Genomic DNA, 21453 nt, shown 5'->3' with positions numbered 1-21453 from the left:
GCAGGAGGGAGAAGAATGTTAGCAGCTTAAGTTCAGGAGACAAACGGCTTGCACCTGCGTCCGGATGCTACCATGTGCTAGCCTGGCGGCCTTGGGTAGGGGATATACCCTCTCCAGGCTTCCTGCTCCCATCTGCAAAACAGGTGGCAACAGGACTCAGCCCTCGTATTTGTTGTGAGGACCGGGCCGAGGGAGGGAGTGCGTGTGTGCAGGGGCGCACAGCAGGTGTTCAGGAAGCATTAGCAATCGCCCGTGCCTCCCCCTCACCTTGCTCAGAGCTGGGTGTGGGCAAACTTGGAACGACCTGTTCTCTAAACCTGTCTCCCGCTCACTGACTCAGAGGCAGTCACCAGGCGCTTACCACCTCCTGCCCCCGGAGTCTCATCTACAACACGCAACCCACAGACCTCTGTCTAGCCGTACCGCTGCCATCTTCTGCCCACTGCCCCACCCCAGCTGCTTGTGATGGGGAAGAAGTGACGTCACACAATGGGAGCTGCCTCAGCCCCATTGCCACTCTCCAGACACATAGGTCTGCACCGGCAGCTCCCTCTCAGCTGGCTGGGAATGGAGGAGAGAGATGCAGGGAGCACCTGCGGTGGAGCCCAGGCACACAGCCTTATGGGACCGGGGACCAAAGGACTTGTGTGTGGGGGGAGGGGCTTCCAGCGGAGAGGGATCCATCCACAGCCTTCCAAAGTGGGCGACCACTGGCACTAATCCTGGCTTTAGAAATGGCAGGGTTTCCTCCGGAGTCAGGGCTAGGCCAGCAATGGCGTTGTGGGTTCTCTGTCCTTTTTCTTCTTCTTCTTCGTCTTCTCCTCTTTTTGGCCACGCCATGTGGCATGCAGGATCTTAGTTTCCTGACCAGGGACCAAACCTGCACCCCCTGCAGTGGACGCTTGGAGTCTTCAACACTGTACCGCCAGGGAAGTCCGTGGTTTCCCTGCTCCTGAAGAGATGTGCCGCCCCCTTGGCATAGGCTTTGAGAACTGGGGGAGGAGTGTGGGCTCAGCCAGGGCTAGAGGAGGTTCAGGGAGTAGATACACACACACACACACACACACACACACACACACACACACACACGATCCCCCATGAGGGTGCAGATGCCTGGCTAGGAAGGAAGGAGGGAGAGGGTCTGGTGTGAACGTGTGTGGGTGTGGGAGGTAGCTTTGTGGTTGTGTGAGTGGTTCTGGGTGTGCACGCTGCCTGTGTGTTTCTCTTTTGGTGCACCCAGGTCCCTGTGTCTGCATCTCTGTTTCAGTGTGTCTCTGCATGAGTTGGATGTCAGGGTAAAGGTAGGTTTTTTGCTCCGGCTCTGTCTTGTCTCTTTACTTGAGCCTCTCAGCAAGTCAGCAGAGGGAATTTTCCCTTTTGGGAGGGTGGGAAAATATGGCTCATCGGGGCAGTATGGGTCAAGGCTTTCATAAACACACACAAATCACAGGACATTCTTGTGTGTGATCCTTAGCTCCCACTAAACTGGGATTTATACACATTTAAGAGGAAGAAAGCCGAGGACTGCGAGTGTGTTTGTGGCTCTTCTGTATGTCTACTGTCTGCTGGGTATGTGTGCTCGCTTCTTGGATGTGTTTGTCACTCTGTCCCCAAGGCACTGTCCGTATCCATAGAGGGGTGTGTGTCTGCACACACATGCTGGTCCACGTTTGCCTCTAAGAAGCCGTTTAACAGAAGAAGCACCGGCTCCTCAGACAACCCGAGGTTCAAATCTGAGTTTGGACAGTAACTAATCCATTAACTTTGGACACGTTCCTAAACTCCCGTAAGCCTCAGTCTCCCCACGGGGGTGATAATAGCACTCATCTCACGAGGTGCTGGGAGGATTAAATGAGATCATGTTACACACCTGGCACACGTGAGCATATGTCAACAGCCCCATCTGTGAATGTGCCTCTCTGAGAAAAATGTCTCCACGGTGTGACATCTCAGCCAGATTATCCATTCCTTTAGGGCACAGCGTGGGTCTTATCTTTAAGGACTCAGGACATCTCAGTGCCTTGTATATATTTCATCTTAGGGGAACTGAGTTAAATAAGCCTGGGAAACATAGGCCTGGTGTCTGATGTATGCCCACCCCTGGTGGTACAAGGAGGGCGAGTTGGCTGGTGATGGCATAGTGACAACAGCTCCCCATGATCACTACCGCCCGCTTCACTCACATCTCTGCAACCCCAGGCTCCCTCCCTTATGGCTGATGAGGCTGGCCCAAGACTCATGGAAAGGCCGCCTTCCTCCTTTCTCTGCTCACCCCACCGCAGGCATCAGCCTCGGTGCTGGGTAAGCCTGGGTGGAGTTTTTAGGGACCAGATCGGGAGGGTACAGGAGACCTCTCCACTCCCGACGATATATCCCTCCTCTGCAGCATGTGGGTGTGCTGTGTGTCTGTGCATCGCTCTGTTGGGGGTGTGACGTCTTTCTGTATGAAGCTTCTCTGTGTTATTGTAGGTACGTGTGTGTGCTACTGTGTGACGCGCCTCTGACTGGGGTTTGCTCTCCTCCCCCAGTTTTCCCAGTTACATAAGCATCTGAGGGGCTACTCAGGCCTGGGCAATGGGCTCCCCCTGCTGGCAGCCTCTGGAACTCACAACCTGGGGAGGGGCACGTGCGAGAGCGGGTCTCCCAGGACCTCCTTCCCACCGGAGAGGCCAGCCCAGCCCTCAACAGCTGCCTGCCCTCGGCTCCCTCCCAGCCCCAAGCCCTAGGGTGTTCTCTGGTCCTTGAGAGTCCCTCTCATGACACTCATTCTGGGGGTTGGTTATTACTTGCTTATGGTACAACCCTCTGGCACGACTGTATGTTCCCTGAAGGAAACATTTCTGCCTGTTTACCACTGCATCTCTAGTGCCCTGCATGAGGTGTGGCCCAATCGGTATTTTTGTGTGTGCGTGTGTGCTTCCACAGCACGTCCATTTTTTGGGAAAAATTTTTATTGGAGTTTAATTGATTTTAAATGGTGTGTTAGTTTCTGCTGTACAGCAAAGTGAATCAGTTATACACATACATATATCTACTCTTTTTCAGATTCTTTTCCCATAGGTCATTACAGAGTATTGAGTAGCGTTCCCTGTGCTATACAGTAGGTCCTCATTAGTCATCTATTTCCAGTCGGTATTTGTTCAATGAAAAGGTTATAGGGTGAAGAGGCTTGGGAAGAGAGACAGTGAGGTGAGGGAAGATTTAGAGTTTGGGGGACAGATAGGCCTGAGCTCATCATACCTTGGCCACTTAAAAGCTGTGTGGCCTTGGGCAGAATGCTTAACCCCTCTGAACCTCAAGTTTCTCATCTGTTAAATGACACCATCTGGCACAATATGCTGTAAAGACCGGAAGTAATGTCCAAAAAGGCCTTATTGTACAGGCATGTGTGAAACTGAACAAAGGAAACCTAAATCAAAATGGAGTCAGGAAGCCATGAAGGGAGGTCTCTCATGCACTCATTGCTCACCACAGCTTACAGATCCCAGGAGGAAGAAGGAAGTCTTCCTTTTGACCCAGCAACAAGCTGCCTGCCACTTGCAGCCAATGAAAATTCCCTGCCACCGCCTGCCCTCTTCTCCTCCCATTTCTTCCTAAAACTTAGTAAAACTTGACCTTCCCTTTGTCTCCTTGGACTTGCCTGTGGTTCACCATAGTTTGCTTGTCCCGAATTGCAATTCCTGTGCTATTAACGGGTAAACTTATTTTGGTTAGTTTAAGACCATGTTTCATTTTTATTTTGTTTTATTTTTTAACATCTTTATTGAAGTATAATTGGTTTGCTTTTATAAAGTTTCTGCTTTATAACAAAGTGAATCAGCTATATGTATACATATATCCCCATATCTCCTCCCTCTTGTATCTCTCTCCCACCCTCCCTATCCCACCCCTCTAGGTGGTCACAGAGCACTGAGCTGATCTCCCTGTGCTATGCAGCTGCTTCCCACTAGCTATCTATTTTACATTTGGTAGTGTCTATATGTCCATGCCACTCTCTCACTTTGTCCCAGCTTACCCTTCTCCCTTCCCACATCCTCAAGTCCATTTTCTACGTCTGCATCTTTATTCCTGTCCTGCCCCTAGGTTCTTCATAACCCTTTTTTTTTTAGATTCCATATATATGTGTTAGCATACGGTATTTTTCTCTTTCTGACTTACTTCACTCTGTATGACAGACTCTAGGTCCACCTCACTACAAATAACTCAATTTCGTTTCTTTTTATGGCTGAGTAATGTTCCATTGTATATATGTGCCACATCTTCTTTATCCATTCATCTGTCGATGGATACTTAGGTTGATTCCATGTCCTGGTTATTGTATATACTGTTTCATCTTTAATGGTGACATTTCATGACAACCATGAAGGGATCTGAAGGAGATGAAGCCCCCTGGAACTGCATGCCCTCTGCTCCTGTGAGATGTCTTCTTAGCGGTTCACAAGCCTCCTCTCAGATTCGAGCTCCCTCTTTTTGGCTGAGCCCTCTGACTTTATTCAGGATCTGTTTTCCTGAAGGCATTGTCCTTTTGGTGAGTACTTGTTTGTTTTTCTGAACTTCTAAGTTAACATTATGGGATCCCACAAACACTCTCAGGATGGCGCTTCCTTTGGGACCCTGGCCCATTCTGTGTTTAAAAACTATGGTCCCCCCTCACTTGCATTTTTAATGAAATGGACTGACCTAACCAAAGATAATTTAGAACTTCAGTGGCCATTATGGCGAAGCTTCAACCTCCCCAAATTTGTTTCTCTCAGAACTAAACTTGAGGACCAAAACTCTAAAATACAACAAATTGAATGGGATACCTATTTCAGTTGACATTTTGAGGCTTTACAAAAAAACCTTTCTAAATTGACAGGGGTGAATAAACCATTACAAGAAGATTAAAACGCATTGAAAGACTCTTCATCCTCTTCCCCTACTGCACTTATTCCACCTCCTTTGTACCCACCACATCCTCATTCCAACCCTTCCAGTGAATTTCCATTTTTCTCCAAACCTCTCCCTATTTTCTCTTCATCCGAACCTCTTAGAACGTGCTCCTTTAAAATCAGTCCCTCTGAGGATCGTATTGCTAAGCCCCCAATTTCCTATGTCCTCTAGACTAAGGCCAAACTAAAAGCCATAGTCAAGGATTTTCCTAGAGCTACTGAAGATCCTTAAAGATTTTGCAGAGACATTTAATACAGTTACCCAGATTTACCAGTCAGGTTCCTCAGATTTATACCAGCTAGTTCACATGCTTGTTGGCAAAGGCCAAGCCTAGCATTGAATGAAAACAGCTACTTGGGGTAATCCTGAAAAATCTCTAGAACTGCAAATGAGAGACCTACCCCCTGCCTTGTTATAGGATCAGGCTGGGCAGTTGCTAAATGACTTCACCTGGAAATCCCCAAAACCTGTGAACTTGAATAAGATTCAGGCTTACACTCAGAAACCCAGTGAACCTGTGTACAACTATTACAGTCAACTCCAAATGTTTTTGAGATTTCTGGTCTCCCTCTGGATGTCCAATCCGATTGGGTAGGCTTCAAATCTGTGTTCATGAATGGGCTAAACCAGGACTTTTCTCTCTTGGTTAAGAGAACCAGAATAGAATGGGAAACCATGTCCATTGCAGACTTAGTTTGGCAAAATAATTAGCCTGCACCCTAGATGATTACACTAAGAAAAAGACCATTAAAATCCTAATCTCTAGCTTCAGCAGATGGAGGCCTTTAAGCAAAATCCCCCCGGCCTGTTGTTACTGTGAGAAGTCAGGACACTGAAAAAAAAGGCTGCTATAAACTAAATGGTCCAGGAGTCTTCAGTCACCCAACCAATCTTTCCAATGTCCTTCCACATCCCAATGATGGGACTCCGAGGAATCACAGGGGCTTTCCCCAACCCTTCTCCAGGCTGGGAATGACTTTCCACTGGGGCTACTATTAAACAGCCCCTGCTTCAGAATACTAAATGATTCATATAGTGGGGATCTCTGATAAACTTCAACAAGTCAAGAGAAAAAAAAACATTGCATCAAAAATGCCCTTTGAACAAGACCATTGCATCAAAAGTGCCCTTTGAACAAGACCGAACAGACTGGTGATGACAAAGTGAGAGAGCAGGTTGACACACTGTTGAAAGTGTTGCATATCGTGAATTTTAACACCAGTGTGCAGACTTTAAAGTTGCTTTCCCAAGTAATGAATTCTCCGCAGATGATAGCAGACCAAAATTATGCAGCATTGCACGGAAGATGTTGATCCAGGGATGATGTTTATTCCTAAAATACAACCCAGGAAAATCTGTCCTCACTGCTTCTAGGCACTTTACATTGCCTGATGGACCATGCGAGCCTTGGCGAATGGATTTCATACAGCTTCCCCCACCTCACGGACGTAAATATGTCTCGGCAACGATTTGCATGTTTTCTTTCTGGACTGAAGCTTCTCCATGTAGACAGGCTACTGACTCCTCCGTGGCTAAGAACCTATTGGAAAAGATCATTCCTACCTGAGGGAACCGCCCCCAAACTTCATAGCGATAGGGGAACCCACTTTACTGGTCAAGTGTGACAAGAAGTCTGTGCCATATGGCCAGTTCTGCAACGTTTTCACCGCAGTTATCATCCACAGTCTCCAGGACTAGTCGAATGTACCAATGGCATCATCAAAACCCAACAGGAAAAATCTGTAGAGACCCTTCAGATACCCTGGCCAAAAGCATTGCCATTGGTCCTTCTGAGCCTTAGGGCCACTCCTTTCGGAACCCACGAACTATGCTTAACCACATATTAGAACAATCTTTCCATGGCATGCTCCCAGGACATGAAGACCTTAAGCACCATACCTTACAACCTGGAGAGTTGTCTATTGGAAAAGACATCACTCTCTTCAACGCCACTGGAGAGGTCACTATCAGGTAATGTTAACCAACCCTTGTGCCACGAAACTCCAAGGAATAGGCTCTTGGATCCATATATCACATCTAAAGAAAGCACCAAACCCTGACTGGACCTACATCCCAACTGGTGACCTAAAAGTAAAGATGTACAAGAATTGAAGCATACAGTAGCTTAAGGAAACAGCTTTCCCATGATGACCGGCCTGTATATCTTTTCCTTACTCTTACTTCTTGCCTTATCTTCTCCCTCTCTTTCTTGGAAAGACAATGCTCTTACCCATATTTCCTAATCCATTGCCAAAGGGGGAAACCTTCTGACTGTTGAATATGTTACCAGAAACCTCGATATGTCCATGACAGTGGTGACCCTCTGGTATTAAGTCTGCTTGATGTGACGAAATAGCCCCTCTCTTTGCAGCCTTTAGGGACAAAATCCACAGAACAGAATGTTTTCTTCTTTTTTTTTTTTTTTTTTTTTTAGAATGTTTTCTTCTTAAATATTCCCCAAACGTCATTGACTCTTGGCTCTAAAGGACCAACTGGTAAATTCCAGTTAGTGGCACTGTTAGTAAGTCTTATGTGCACCACCTGGCTTTAGCCTTGTCTGTGGCAAATGAAACTCTCAATGAGCCTATGAATGTTTGGACAGCTGGTAAATGGGAGGCCAGTGTTTACTGGGATATTTAACCATCCTTGTTAATATCTATAATAAATCCGAAGCTTCCCACTGATCTTCCCCATTATATCTTCGTAAGCATCTTAAATGGGAACTACCTGGGGCATACATGACTCCGGGCTTGCCTCCATAGCGAGAGGCTTTCCCCCTCGGGTCAAAGTTCCAATGAGAATATGAACATAAACCTCTCCCTCACATTAGAAGAGCTAGCTGATCCTGCAGCCTGACAATGATCACTTGATTCCTTGGCTAAAGTAGTGGTAGACAAGCAATAGCCTTGATTTTGAACCAGGTGGCATTAGCATATACCACCTGTTGCATATGGGTAAACGCCTCTGGAGAAGTAGGAACTCAATTATACGAGAACAGGGAACGAGTGCACTTGCTAGTTGACTACTTTAGGATCATGACTTAAAGCCATCATACAAACAAAGTCATATTACTTTTAATTCGCTTTGTATAATCTTAAATTTTTGCACCTTTGCCTGCCCAACCTCTGCAGAAACTATGCACCAAACAGAATGTTGACTCAACAGATGCTTTCAAGGAAAGATTTTGATCAAAAGGGGAAAATGTGAAAATGAACCAAGGAAACCTAAATCAAAATGGAGTCAGGAAGCCATGAAGAGAGGGCTCTCACACACAAATCACTCACTGCCGCTTACGGACCACAGCAGGAAGAAGGGTTTCCTTCTGACTCAGCAACAACGAGCTGCTCACCAGTTGCAGCTAACAAAAAAGAAAACTGCCACAGCCCTATCCAGTTTCCTCCTAAAACCTAGTGAAAGCTGACCTTCCCTTTGTCTCCTCTGACATGCCTATGGTTCATCATAGTTTGTTTCTCTCAAATTGTAATTCCTCTGCTATTCCTGAATAAACTCATTTTGGCTAGCTTAAGACCTTGTTATTTTTAAGATCAACGCGTCCCATAAACTGCATCGATGATGATGATGATGACGATGATGTTTGGCAACACCTCTCATCTCTCAAGCATCAGGAAGGCATCGTGTTCACTCCTCTCCTCAATAAAGGGAGAGTGGCTTTCCTCCAAAAGCTTCCCTATACATTTCAGTTTTCACACAGCTCAATCTGGCCTGTGGATGAATTCAGATGGAATGAATCTGGAGATATCAGGCTGTGGCTATGACAAAGTAGGAGGAAAAAGGCACCCTGCTGCCCTGTTCCTGGGCCAGAACTGGAAGTATTGAGAGGGGAGGGTTGGACCTCTGATTCCCTCAACTTTCCCCAGCATTCTGTCTCAGAATTTCTCCAGTCTCTCCAGGGTTCCTGAATGTGGCTTCAACCGAGCACCTCCTCTGATCTAGCCACTGTGCCAGTCTCTGGGAAGACAAAGTCAAGGAATGCCGGGTCTGGCCTGTGTCACTTCCCCTCTCTGGGCCTCCATTCTCTCCTCTGTAAAAGGGAGTGAGGAGTGAGTGGAAGGGTTGGGGGAATGAGTGGGGACTGATGGAAGTTTGAGGATGGAGGTGCTAGATGAGCTCTGGGGTCACCTCCTACGGATGGCCACTCTGACAGGCTTAGCCTTGCAGACCTGGCTGTCCCTTTTCCTGGTTCTAGCTCCACCCTTCCAGCTCCTCCCCACTCCCCACATTCTCCATAGTTGAGAAAGAAACAGAGTGCCTAGGAAAGATGCCTTTTCCTGTCTCCAACCTCTAGGGCACACCCGACCCCTCCCAGTGCAGAGTGTTGTCCACTTCTCCTCACTGGAACTAGAGACTCCTTCACCTAAACCCAGGCTCACCCTTTCCTTAGGTCCTAACTAAACCTCTTAGCAAAGAGTTTAAATAATTTATCCCCCGGTCCCATCTCCTATTTAGTGTGTTCTGTGCCAAGCACTTTCTGTACATTATCTCAATTAACGTCACAAAAATCCTTTGGGATGGATGTCATCCACCTCAATTTGCCAACAAGAAAACAGGTTGGAGGAGGTTAAGCAAGTTGACCAGGATCGCCAACCAGGAAGTGACAGCATCCAAACGGCCCAGCCTCCTAACTCACTTCTTCTGGTTCTGCCCCGAGGGGGTGGCAAACAGGTCTCCAGTGACATTGCACAGCCCTGAAGCACCCTTCAGACCAGATCCTCCTCGTTGCTTAACTCCTAGATCCCGCCCTTTCCCACTTCAGCAGGGTTTGCGGTAAGGCCTAGAGGCCTAGAGCAAATGGCTGGATTCAAAGTGAGAAGCCACAGTCACCTCGCCGACCCCCGGGCCCCTGCACCCAACTCTCAGGGAAAAGCTGGAAGGTGCAGGGTACCTGTGCGCTCTGCGGAGCTGCCGGGGATTTGGCCAAGACCAGGTGCAGCCCGCCCCCGGACCGGGGTCGGGGCGGAGACAGGGCTGAGGGGGGCGGGCCCGGGTGGGGGTCGGGGCGGAGCCGGGTACCGAAGAGGGGGCGGGGCTAGGGCTGGAGTCCGGGCGGAGCCTGGAGCAGGGGCTGGGGGAGCCGGGGCCGAGGTCCAGGACCCCGTTGGGGCACACCCGGGGACCTGAGCAGGGCCAAGGTCTGGAGGGGTCAGGGCGGAGTTGGGGACCGGAGTGGGGCCGGGGCCGGGAGCCCAGGGCGGGGGCGGGGCCCGGGTAAGGCGGGGCGGGAATGGTCTTCCGAGTTGCCAAGGCGGGAGGGAAAACAGTAGGCGGAGGAGAGGAGGAGGGGAGAAGGGAGGAGGGAGGAGGGCAGAGGGAAGAGGGCAGAGGGAAGAGGGCCGTGACTTGGCAGCTCCAGCTTCGCTCAGCTTCGCTCCGCGCACCCACGCCTCGCTGCCCCGCTTCGTGCCCCCCACCCGGGCATGCGCCCCCCGAACCCCCGGCCACCCAGAGCCCGCGCCGCCCCCCAGAGCCTTCGCAGAGCCGGCTGCGCAGAATGGGCGCCCTCGGTCCCAAGCCGCCGCCGCTGCTGCTGCTGTTAATCCTGGGTAAGCCCGGCTCTGGCTCCCAGCCCCGCCCGGCAGGTGCCTGCCACCTGGTGACCAGCCCTGCCCTCCTCTCCAGCATTTCGGAGCCCCTCGCACCCCCTTCTCCGTCAGGGGCTCCCCCAGCCTTCCCGGGCCTGGCGCCCAGCTGCTGTCTGTGGCCGCGCTCCGAGCCAGTCTTGGGGCGGGCGGGGGTGGGGTAGCGGTGAATGCTCCCCAGTTCTGGGCCCCGGGCTGGGGCACAGTGAGGACCCACCGGATGTCGCCCCCAGGAACCGCCAGGCCCCACTTCTCAGCCGGCACCCTCAGGTCCTGAGGTCGCTGCGCACAAATGCTGCGACTCCTCTCTGCCTCACTTAGCTTAAGGCCCAGCCTTGCGTGCTCGCCCTGGTGGGCAGTGCCTGTCCATCTTTATAATTGCCCAAGTTGGCTGGAGGCCCAGGGGCCGGTTCTGCCCACAGTCTTTGAAGTACGTCTACCCTAACTGCACCCCCCTCCCACCCCCCTTCATCATCTGAAGTTGGAAGCAGTTCCATCTCCATCCTGGGCTGGGTCTTTCCCCCACTTTCCCTCTCCCAGATAGCAGCACTTGGCTCTGTAGCCTCCCACTGGTTGTCACACCCCCTTAGTCCCAGCTTCCCTGCCTCAGGAGAAACCAGGCTCCATGGAGACTGATGCTGAGATCTCCAAGCACCCTGTACCTGTTGTGGTGGGTGTTCACGGTGGGATGTTCTGGGCCACCGCTGCATGGATGCATGAGGACCGTGACAGTGGAAATGTTTTTGGCGTGAACGGGAGGGCTCCCTGTAGGGATGGTCTGGGGAGGAGTATGGTATCGAGGCAGTGAGACTGCCTGTACAGATGTTCAGGAGACTGAAACCCTTGAAGTAAGAATACAGGGTGGTGAGGGGGTGGCTTTGGTGCCAGGATTTGGAGCTGCCATAGTTAAGGCAGAGGCTGACGTAGCCCCAGCCGCCTGTTTCTAGACCAGAGCTCCATCGTGGTGCCAAGGAGCCTCCCTGTGCTGCATAGGTCCCTGGGCCCTGGGGGACTAGAATGAGTCCTCTCCTTGGGGCCCTGGGTGGGAGGCAGGAGGATATACAGAGGAAGGAGCTGTGAGGCCTGGCTGCCTAGTACTTGGCCCTTTTTCCCCAGTGGGCAGCGTGGAGCAGAGAGGAGCCCAGGGTAAATGTGGTGCAAAGAGACAGAAGAGCTTGCCGAGATGTGAGCGCCCTGGGTGTAGGTGCTTAACTTTCATTTTGAAGATGAGGAAATGAAGTCACTTGCCCCAGAGAACATATCTAGTGAGTGTTGGGGCTTGGATTTGAGACCACTCCCATGTGACTCCAAAGCAGGTCTCTTTGCTCTCCTTTCCCTCTCCGCTAACACAGAGGAGGGGACCTGGCTGGGGAGAGAGCTGCCTGGCAGCTGGTTTCCCAAGGCAGTGGGGGTGACTTTCCCATGGGGATCTCCAAGCATCAGCATTTGTGGAGCCAGGAAGATGGGAGGGGGCCCTCCTGAGCAGAGTCTGCCCGGAGCCCAGGGAAGGTGTCAGCTCGGTGTCTCCGCCATCACTCTGATTATGAAACATCCTCGGGCAGAGCCCTGCTGAGACACAGGCTCACTCACTGTCAGGGTGGAAGCTCTTAGCTCTCCTCCAGAAACTGAGGCCTGGGAGTGGAAGGGGCTGGTCCAAGCGGTACAGCTGGGGATGGGGATGGGGCTGGGGCTGGAACCCGACCTCCTGATCCCAGCCTGTGCTCTAACCGAGCAACCACAAGTTTTCCCTCTGACTCAGCCGCAGGAAGAAGGGAAAGGTAAGGGTAGTGCTTCTGGAGGAGCTGAAGGACAGTTTGACTAAAGATTAGGTGTTTTCCTCCAGCCGGTTATGCCCCTGGGAGTGACATTCTGGTTGGTGAGGTCAGTGCCCTCAGGCCTCTCCTTGGAGTTCCCCATGCCTCTCTGGCTTTGTCCCTCTGCAGGGGCGTGTGGAAGCTAGCCAAGGATAGTAGGAACTTGGCCAAGACGTTATACTTCTTGTACCTTAACTTTCTCATCTGTAAAATGGAGGCAGAGGGCTGACGCAGCCCTTCTTCCATTCTGAGGTTCTGTGATCTGGGGCTGTGGAAGGATGGAAGGAGAGAAGGAGGAAGCTGAGCCCTCCAAGGCCACCGGGAGTATCTGCGAGGGCAGGGTAGGGGTGAGGGTGGGGTGAAGAAGAATTTTGGCCTCTCTGAGGAGAGAAAGATGGGAAAGGGCAGCTGGGGGGTTATTGCCACCCTACTGAAAGGGAGCGGGGATGTAAATAAATGCACACCATATGCAAATGAAGGCTTCTGTTAGGGAGTTGGAGGGGGTGGGGTGAGGGTTGTTTGTCAGCTGGGCCTGCCCAGGAAGATTGGCAGGCACTGGTGGGGGAGGGGAGCTTCTGCCTCCAGAGGCAAAGGGCAGAGGCTGGTTCTTACCCCATGAGCCTCAGCTGCCTCGGCAGCCCTGCGGGGCAGAGAAGCAGTGAGCTCATGGCACAGCTGGAGTGGGGAGGGATTGTGTGGTGAGAACTGACTGGGCCTGTGCTCTGTCCTGCTCCGGCCACTGGCTCCATTGTCTGGAGTCCCCTGGCCCAGGTGACACAGCTGAGTGAACCAGCCCTTCTGATCAAGATTTTGCCAGCTCCCTTCAAACAAAGGAGGGGGACATGTGGTCTCAGGATCCCTTAGCTAGAAGGCTCAACTGGCATAAACGTGGGGAGATGGGGTGGAGGGGGAATTAAGGCACAGCTGGAATCGGGAATGGTTAAATCAGGAAGCAGATACACTCCTTTCTGACCTTAGATGCTCTGCTTCTGGCCTCCCAGTAATGGGGTGTTTCTGGGGTCTGAGGCAAACCTGGCTCTATACCACCACTTCCTTGAGACCCAGGTGTCTTACCTCCCAGCATCCTTTGCCTGTTCTCGGAACAGGGCCCAAGTGTATACCAACTTTCCTCAGGTTTCCTTTCCTTTCACAAGCAGAGGTCAAGAGTGATGCGGGGGTGGGGGTGGGGGGATGCAGTAGGGACCCAGGCATCCCTAACTTCTCCTGTCCTTCTCTATAGGAGTCGGGTGCTGTGCCCGGGAGGTGCTAGTCCCTGAGGGGCCCCTGTATCGCGTGGCTGGCACAGCCATCTCCATCTCCTGCAATGTCACTGGCTACGAGGGCCCTGCTCAGCAGGACTTCGAGTGGTTCCTGTACAGGCCTGAGGCCCCAGAGGCTGCCCTGGGCATTGTCAGTACCAGGGATACCCGATTCTCCTATGCTGTCTTTGGGCCCCGAGTGGCAGCTGGTGAGGTACAGGTGCAGCGTCTGCAGGGTGATGCCGTGGTGCTCAAGATTGCCCGCCTGCAGGCCCAGGATGCTGGCATTTACGAGTGCTACACACCCTCCACTGATGCCCACTACCTGGGCAGCTACAGCGGCAAAGTGGAACTGAGAGGTACTGGGCCCTGGGATGGGGTCAGGGCCGTGCCCTCCCAAAAGGCAGAAAGTCAGGGCCAGCAGGGACCTAAGAGGAACCTGAGCCCCAACGAGGTTAAGTGACTTGCATAAAGTCACCCAACAAGTTAGTGGCTGGCCTGAGACTCTAACCCAGAACTCTGGGTTAACTCCCTTCATTCCAGTCCACTGCTCTTATTCTGTCCAGCTACTTCCTGGGAGAGAAGAAGTGTCCTTAAGCTGTCCAGCACCTTTCCATTCCCTGATGGGGTAGGGGAGCCTGATAGGGTGAACAGACTCCATTCCTGGAGATTCCAGGATCCAGATCTGGGGGAGTGGGGGTGGCGGGGGAAATAGAGGCAGGGTAGGAGGAGTGAGACCACATGACATTCTTGCTCTCAAGTTTCTTTGTCTTCTGAGAAAGAAGACAGAGCCACTCTTCTGAGTGTTTCAAACAGGGGTCAGTCTCAAACATAAGGGTCAGTAGGCGATGGGCTGGTTCTATGAAATTCAACAAGTATTGAGCGCCTGTTGTGTGCCCGGCACTGTGCTTGGCACCATTGGGTTACAGAAGAAATAATACAGCATGAAGTCTCTGCCTTCTAGGAGCTCACAGTCTATTTAGGGAAATAGGTTGTAAGTAGGAAACAGTACCGAGGGTTAGTTACTGTACAGCTCCCAGCCCTCCCTCACTCCAGCTGTTCTCTCCAGTTCTTCCAGATATGCTGCAGGTGTCTGCTGCCCCCCCAGGGCCCCGGGGCCGTCAGGCCCCGACTTCACCCCCTCGCCTGATGGTGCACGAGGGGCAGGAGCTGGCACTGGGCTGCCTGGCACGGACGAGCACGGAGAAGCACACACACCTCGCCGTGTCCTTTGGGCGAGCTGTGCCCGAGGCGCCAGTGGGGCGAGCAACTCTGCAGGAAGTGGTGGGACTCCGGCCCGACATGGCCGTGGAGGCCGGAGCTCCCTATGCTGAGCGGCTGGCGGCAGGGGAGCTGCGGCTGGGCAAGGAGGGGACTGAGCGCTACCGCATGGTGGTGGGGGGCGCCCAGGCGGACGACGCAGGCACCTACCACTGCACTGCCGCTGAGTGGATTCAGGATCCCGATGGCAGCTGGGCCCAGATTGCGGAGAAGAGGGCTGTCCTGGCCCATGTGGACGTGCAGACGCTGTGTGAGTGCCACGCGTCCCACTGTGCCAGCTGGGAGCCTTGGTATCTCAGTAGGCACCATGGGCACTAGATGGCTATCGTCTGGCTCCAGGGAGCCCACCTTCCCTAGAGTGAAGTCCCATTAGTATCGCTTCCTGTTAGCACCTGTACCCATGACGGGCTTTCTCTGCTCAGAAATTGGGTGTGGGGATGGGAGGGCCATGGCTGAGGCGTGAGAGCCAGGCCCCTGGATGGCAAAGACGGGTGGCCTCGAAGTTGCTGCTATCAAGGAAGGACAGGTGCTCTGTGCCCTCTCCTGCCTCCCTGACACCCCTTCCCCTCCTGTGTTTCAGCCAGCCAGCTGGCAGTGACAGTGGGGCCTGGGGAACGTCGGATCGGCCCGGGGGAGCCCTTGGAGCTGCTGTGCAATGTGTCAGGGGCCCTGCCCCCAACAGGCCGTCATGCCGCGTACTCCGTGGGCTGGGAGATGGCACCTGCAGGGGCACCTGGGCCCGGCCGCCTGGTTGCCCAGCTGGACACGGAGGGTGTGGGCAGCCTGGGCCCTGGCTACGAGGGCCGGCACATTGCCATGGAGAAGGTGGCTTCCAGAACCTACCGGCTACGGCTGGAGGCTGCCCGGCCTGGGGATGCGGGCACCTACCGCTGCCTCGCCAAGGCCTATGTCCGAGGGTCTGGGGCCCGGCTTCGGGAAGCCGCCAGTGCCCGCTCCCGGCCCCTCCCCGTGCACGTGCGTGAGGAAGGTGAGAGGGGGCGGGTTGGCCCTGGACAGGATATGGGGTCTGCAGAACCTTTCCCTTCTGTTTCTGTGCCTCTCTCCCTCTCCATCGGCTGCCTCCGTGTCTCAGTCTCACACTCCTCTTCTAAGATTGTGGGAACACCCGGAGTTTCTGGGGTGTTGCTTGGACAGCAGTCCTAACCCCCACGCCCCTTTCACCTTCTGACTTTTGTTCTGCAGGTGTGGTGCTGGAGGCTGTGGCCTGGCTAGTGGGAGGCACAGTGTACCGCGGGGAGACGGCCTCCCTGCTCTGCAACATCTCTGTGCGGGGCGGCCCCCCCGGGCTGCGGCTGGCTGCCAGCTGGTGGGTGGAGAGGCTGGAGGACGGGGAGCTGAGCTCTGCCCCTGCCCAGCTGGTGGGTGGCGTGGGCCAGGACGGTGTGGCAGAGCTGGGGGTCCGGCCCGGAGGAGGCCCCGTCAGCGTGGAGCTGGTGGGGCCCCGAAGCCATCGGCTGAGACTGCACGGCTTGGGGCCCGAGGACGAAGGCGTGTACCACTGTGCCCCCAGCGCCTGGGTGCAGCACGCCGACTACAGCTGGTACCAGGCAGGCAGTGCCCGCTCAGGGCCTGTCACGGTCTACCCGTACACACATGGTGAGTGGTGCAATCCCTTGCTCATGTGCCCCCCGCCTCCCTCAGCCCCATGCTCTTGTTCTCCTCTCTGCATCTCATCCTCCTGCTAGTGGTCCCTCTGGTTCCTCTTTCTCTTCCTCTTTGCTTCACACGGAAAGTCTGAAAGTCCAGCTTTCAGCCCTTCAGTGCCCGGCTGCCCCAGTGTCCTGGTGGTAGGGGCTGGCTTGAGCGCAGAGCGGGCAGGGAGCAGGTGGGGGAAAGCTGTGTGGGAACGGGAGGAGGTGGTGTGGACAGCCTGACCGAGAAGGTACTGGCACGTGGGTGGAGGGCAGTGACACCCCAGACTGAACACAGCCATCCTCTCTCGCCCAGCCCTGGACACCCTGTTTGTGCCCCTGCTGGTGGGTGCAGGGCTTGCCCTAGCCATCGGAGCCACCATCCTGGGCTCCATCACCTGCTGCTTCATGAAGAGGCTGCAGAAACGGTGATCCCTCACACCCCAGGTGAGGGGCAAGGACCCCCATCCCCACCCCTGTCTTCCCTAGTCCTGAGATGAGCAGCTCCCTCCCTGGTCCCAGCTGGAGAAGGAGAAGCCCCTCTCAGCTCTGTGGGCCAGGGCCAGGAGGAATTCACACTCTCCTTAGCCCCCTCCACGTGCGTTCTCCCGTTCCTGCAGGTGTGACTATCTTCCAGCCCAGCCGCAAGCCCGCCTCTGGTGTCTGAATACCCTCTCCCTTCTTCCTGCCCTTCCTTTAATTTATTTGACCTACTCCCACCCAGAGTGGGGGACACGGCCCCCATGCCCCACTCCTTCCTTCCCAAGCTCCTCCCTCTGGCCTTCTGTTCATGATCTCATACATAGCCCAACGGGAGGCCGTTCCCTGTCCTAGAATTAGTTTTTCTAAAATGTGAATAAACTTGTTTTATAAAATCCAGGGCTGGCTGTGTCTTCCCCGCTATGAGGCTCTAAGAGGCAGGGGCGCGTGGCAGGTGGGCTACTGGGGGCTGACAGCCTCTTCTGGACGACCCGCACCTCTCTTCCCCCCAAGAAACACCATCTGGCCACCGTGGGCCGTGCCACCTACCCCGGGAGGGGAAACCTGGGTCCCATCTGCTGTCTGAGCTGTCAGTGCAGAGCCAGTTCCTGTTGGGATTCCTCCTTGGGGTGGGGAGAGAGAAAGGGGGATGAGTTCCAGTTGAGCACGGCCTCTGCCCCCAGACGTCTCCTAGGTTGCAGGGCAGGGTCTTCCAGGGCCCGGTGCCCTTTTCTGAGTCCCCACGCTATTCTGCAGTCTCATTCTCTCCGTCAGGCTAATCTTGGACCTGACTCCTCCCCCCAGGCCCTGGGGCCTCAGCCTTTCTCCTCCTGATCTCCATTATTCTGCCTGACGGCAGCAGAATGGAAGGCCCGGAACACAGCCACCTAGGCGACGGGAACGCCAGCAGTCAGAGGGGCCCCTGCATACACCCGCCCCACCACCTGCGCGCAAGCCCCCTCGCTTCACCCATCCTCCCGTGCCCCCGGGGCTCCCCGCATTTGTCTCCGCCTAAGGATTCTCGGATCCTAGAATTCTTAGCTGCACTGCACCTCGAGAGGCACGCAGTCTACCTCTTTCAACTCAGTGATTTAAACATTTATTGAGCATTACCAGTTTACCAAGTGTTGTTTTTACAGATAGGGAAACTGAGGCCCAGAGAAGTGATGCGACTTGCCCAGAGTCATAGAACTAATTCGTGACAGTGTCAGGCCTAGAACCCAGGTCCCCAGACTCCTTGCACTGCACACAGTGGGGCCCTGAGTGGTCGCTGAGTGGCAAGGAGAGGGGTGGCGGGGTCTCAATGCCTTCCATCCAGCCTCAGTTCCTCTACGGTGGGTTCACTTGCAATGGGTGAACTACTGCGTGAGTGAGTGTGGACACCCAGAGCCCGCTCCCTCCTGTCCAGACTCCAGATGTTTCAGCAAATTAAACCAGAACTGTTTCTTACCCCATGCCCCAACATTTGTTCTTTGGGAACAGCCAGCACCAGTGTTCAGGGACCTCATCTTTGGGTGATAGTGACCCAAGTCACCATGTGACCTGAGGCAAAACTGTTCTCTCCGAGCAGACCCAAGCTGGCGTGGGCTCCCTCCGCAGCCCCCTTTCCTGCTTCCAGGAGGCACAGCATCCCCCAGGACCCCAGCTTCCCAGCCTGGAATGCAGCACACTGGGGTGCTTCCCCACAAGGGGCTCAGACTTTTGTTAAAGAACAGGAACGGGGTACAGCCAGGGCCAAGGGCTGGAGGTCACTGCTGGGCCCGTGTGGTGGGAGGGTGTGTCTGCCTGTGTGTACACGTCTCTCCCAGAGGCAGGTCCCCCTACCTCTGCCCCTTCTCGACTCGCCATTGCTCCTCCTTCACAATCCTGGGGTGGGGGGTGTCCCTGGTGACCGCGATGACACCAGGAAGGGGGTGCACGTGGCATGGGAACACCTCTCCAGGGGCTCCTGCCCCAGCTGGGCAGACAGCAGGTCACAGTCACATCCAGACATTTGGACTCTCGCTTCTCTCTCACATCTTCTCCCACATTTAATCCTGCCTCTTAAGTCCTACGTGGGATTCTCTCCTTTGCCACAGATGCCCTTCCTACCTCAGCTCGCCACCACCTTGGCAGCACGTCCCCTGAAGCCTTCCCGACTGCTCTGTACCATCTATCTTGCCTACTCATCTTGCCCAAACACCATCTCTAGCTTGTCACAGCCCGATTTCCACTGACGGGTGAGTCCCTAGGCCCAGAGTCAGACTCTTCAGCCTTGGTTTCACGGTCTCCTTTCCCCCCACCGCAGTTCTCCATACCCATTATATTTCAGTCTCCTCCCCAAGGACCCTCAGCTTGATGCCCACCTCCTGACAGGACCCCCAAGTCTGCTTAGGGAAGGGCTTCTTGGAGCGTGGTCCCCGTTCCAGCAGCGTCAGCAGGACCTGGGACTTGTTAGAAATGCAAAGTTTTGGTCTCTACCGCAGACCCATTAAGTCAGAAACTCTGGGAGTGGGACTCGGCCATATGTGTTCCCAAGCCCTCCAAGGGACCCTGATGCCTACCCAAGTTCGTGACTGCTGGCTCAGGTCACTCTCCAGGCCTGACGCAATGCCTAGCTTTCTGATTACCAAGCCCTTCCACCCCGTGCTCGGAGAGATCGCCCAGGTTCTCAGTTTGAAACAGCTGCCACAGGCATATTTCTCTGTTTTCCCCACGTGTACTATATTCCTAGAATAGGAATCGGGTCTCTGACTGTCCTCCCCACACATGCCTGGGTCAATGCTCTGGACCCAACGGGCACCCAGTGAACCACGTGAATGACTCCCTCTCACTGTGCCCTAAGACTGATTCTGCTTTCCTGAGGACCCCGTGTCCCAGCTCTAGTGAACTCATGTTTCTCTATCTCTCCCTGGCCCTTCTTCCTCCTCAGAACCTCTCTATCCCCTCCCACCCCTGCAGTGGTACTCACGAGACCTCACTTCACTGTCAGAAAATAGCCATCCTTTGTTCGCCTTTCCTAGGCCCTGCCCCAGGGCCCCAGCTCTGGCATCTCCCCCATCGCTGGTTTCCCTGCACACATGGACAAGGTCATTCACACCCTGCTGAGCCGCCCTGCAGCCTTTCACCCTCCCTCTCAGCCTGTCACAGTGGCAGGGGTGGAGCTGGGAGGGCACCCTCCTCATCTCTGCCCGCCTCCGTCCAGCTTTCTCACCTCTGGGTCAGCTTGGGCTACTGTGTCCAGTGAGACAGGTGCGCCAGACTCAGGGAAGCTGGCTGAGGAGGTGAGTGGGGACTAAAATCCAGCCCACACTCTGCTCCCCAAGCCATGCACCCTAGTTTGGGGTAGTGTCAGTCTGGAGGAAAAAGCCGCCTTTTTAGAATTTGCACCAAGATGCTCTATGAGTTAGCGGCAGCCCTGAGCACACCACCTGTCTGTTGGTCTGTTGGCCCATTCACCTATCCACTGGCTGGCTGTCTCTCTCTGTTTCCACCTTCTCATCCAACCCGCATAGGTCCATCCTTCTGTCCATCCATCCACACGTGAACAGAAGTGAAGGTCAAACACAGACAGGCTGGCAAGTTTACCCATTCCCCACCCTCCATTCTCCTGAAATCAGGATCTCTCCCATCCATGTTGGATCCCAGACCTGAGATTCTGAGGAGGCTCCCCAGCTTTAGTGCATTCCCAGGGACCTTGCCTGCGCCCTCCTCCACCTTCCGTAACCAGCTCCCCAGGTACCTGTGTCTGGCCCTGCCACAGGGATCTGGAGGAAACTGGTCACACCTTGGACTCACTCTCCGGGGGCGGCAGGCAGCCATTCTGCTCTTTGTCAGCCCCAGCCTCTTCGCCCGCCCCCTCCCCCAGCCCCTCCTCCTCCACCTTCTCGTCCAGCCGGCTGGGGATGGACCAGTAGAGATGGGCGTCAAGGCGGGCTGCAGCCTCGGCCAGCTCCCGGGCGCTGCATGAGGGTGTGGGCACCTCAAAGGTCTGGTGGAAGCTGGCATAGTCTACCTCGTAGAAGCCATCCTCCAGGGTCAGCACTGACGTGAAGCGGTGACCCCACAGCACCTCATCCACCAGGTAGGAGCTCCGAGCTTGGCATGTCATTCCTGGGGGTAAGGGCATGGGTCAAGGGGGATCCCGGCCCCAGCCTTCCCTCCCCTGCCTCATTCCACAACCCTATTCCTAGAACCCTTCCCTGGAGCCCTCCTCAAGGACCCCCACCCACCCACTTTGGTCCAGCCTGCTTTCTCTTCCTTCCCAACTCTTGTACTTATCCAGTTCCCCCTCCTCCTCTCCATTTGCCCCAACTCCTCTTAACCTCCAGCCCACATTCTCCCCTCCTCTCCACTGGAGATGCCAGTCAGAGAAGCTTAACCTTGAAACCGACCTTGGGGATCATCTAGCCCAATTTTCCTCTCCATACAGGGCTCCCCACTGGAGCATTCCCAATAA

At 54.3% G+C, this 21453-nt stretch overlaps 2 protein-coding genes across 4 annotated transcripts in view; one reads left to right on the top strand and one right to left on the bottom strand.

Moving 5' to 3' along the window:
* Nucleotides 1-10243: 10243 nt before the first annotated feature.
* Nucleotides 10244-17414, top strand: IGSF8 (immunoglobulin superfamily member 8). 3 transcript variants are annotated; one of them, XM_032608089.1, is made up of 7 exons: nucleotides 10244-10493; nucleotides 13584-13961; nucleotides 14672-15133; nucleotides 15464-15871; nucleotides 16087-16500; nucleotides 16852-16982; nucleotides 17156-17414. In XM_032608089.1, the coding sequence occupies exons 1-6, from the start codon at nucleotides 10442-10444 to the stop codon at nucleotides 16965-16967; spliced, it is 1830 nt and encodes a 609-aa protein (XP_032463980.1). In that variant the 5' UTR covers nucleotides 10244-10441; the 3' UTR covers nucleotides 16968-16982; nucleotides 17156-17414. The 3 variants fall into 3 exon arrangements, with proteins under 3 accessions (XP_032463980.1, XP_032463989.1, XP_032463997.1); XM_032608098.1 differs by having other exon boundaries at nucleotides 10254-10493; nucleotides 17124-17414; XM_032608106.1 differs by lacking the exon at nucleotides 10244-10493 and adding an exon at nucleotides 11671-11794.
* A 691-nt stretch (nucleotides 17415-18105) lies between these two features.
* Nucleotides 18106-21453, bottom strand: part of KCNJ9 (potassium inwardly rectifying channel subfamily J member 9) — a 55503-nt gene continuing 52155 nt past the window's right edge. The window contains exon 4 of the mRNA XM_032648084.1: nucleotides 18106-21107. Coding sequence (XP_032503975.1) covers nucleotides 20776-21107 — 332 coding nt within the window. The 3' untranslated portion in view covers nucleotides 18106-20775. The remainder of the gene's footprint in view (nucleotides 21108-21453) is intronic.

The sequence above is a fragment of the Phocoena sinus genome, chromosome 1 (genome assembly GCF_008692025.1).
Source record: "Phocoena sinus isolate mPhoSin1 chromosome 1, mPhoSin1.pri, whole genome shotgun sequence".
Lineage (NCBI taxonomy): Eukaryota > Metazoa > Chordata > Mammalia > Artiodactyla > Phocoenidae > Phocoena > Phocoena sinus.
Note: the sequence above shows the minus strand (reverse complement) of the source record. Positions and strands in the feature narration are given on the sequence as shown.

Bases quoted from the DNA above. Each gene is read 5' to 3' on its own strand.
- IGSF8 (XM_032608089.1), top strand. From the start codon at position 10,442: ATGGGCGCCCTCGGTCCCAAGCCGCCGCCGCTGCTGCTGCTGTTAATC. The intron at 10,494-13,583 runs GTAAGCCCGGCT...CCTTCTCTATAG, and splicing joins GCTGCTGCTGTTAATCCTGG to GAGTCGGGTGCTGTGCCCGG. The intron at 15,134-15,463 runs GTGAGTGCCACG...CCTGTGTTTCAG, and splicing joins TGTGGACGTGCAGACGCTGT to CCAGCCAGCTGGCAGTGACA.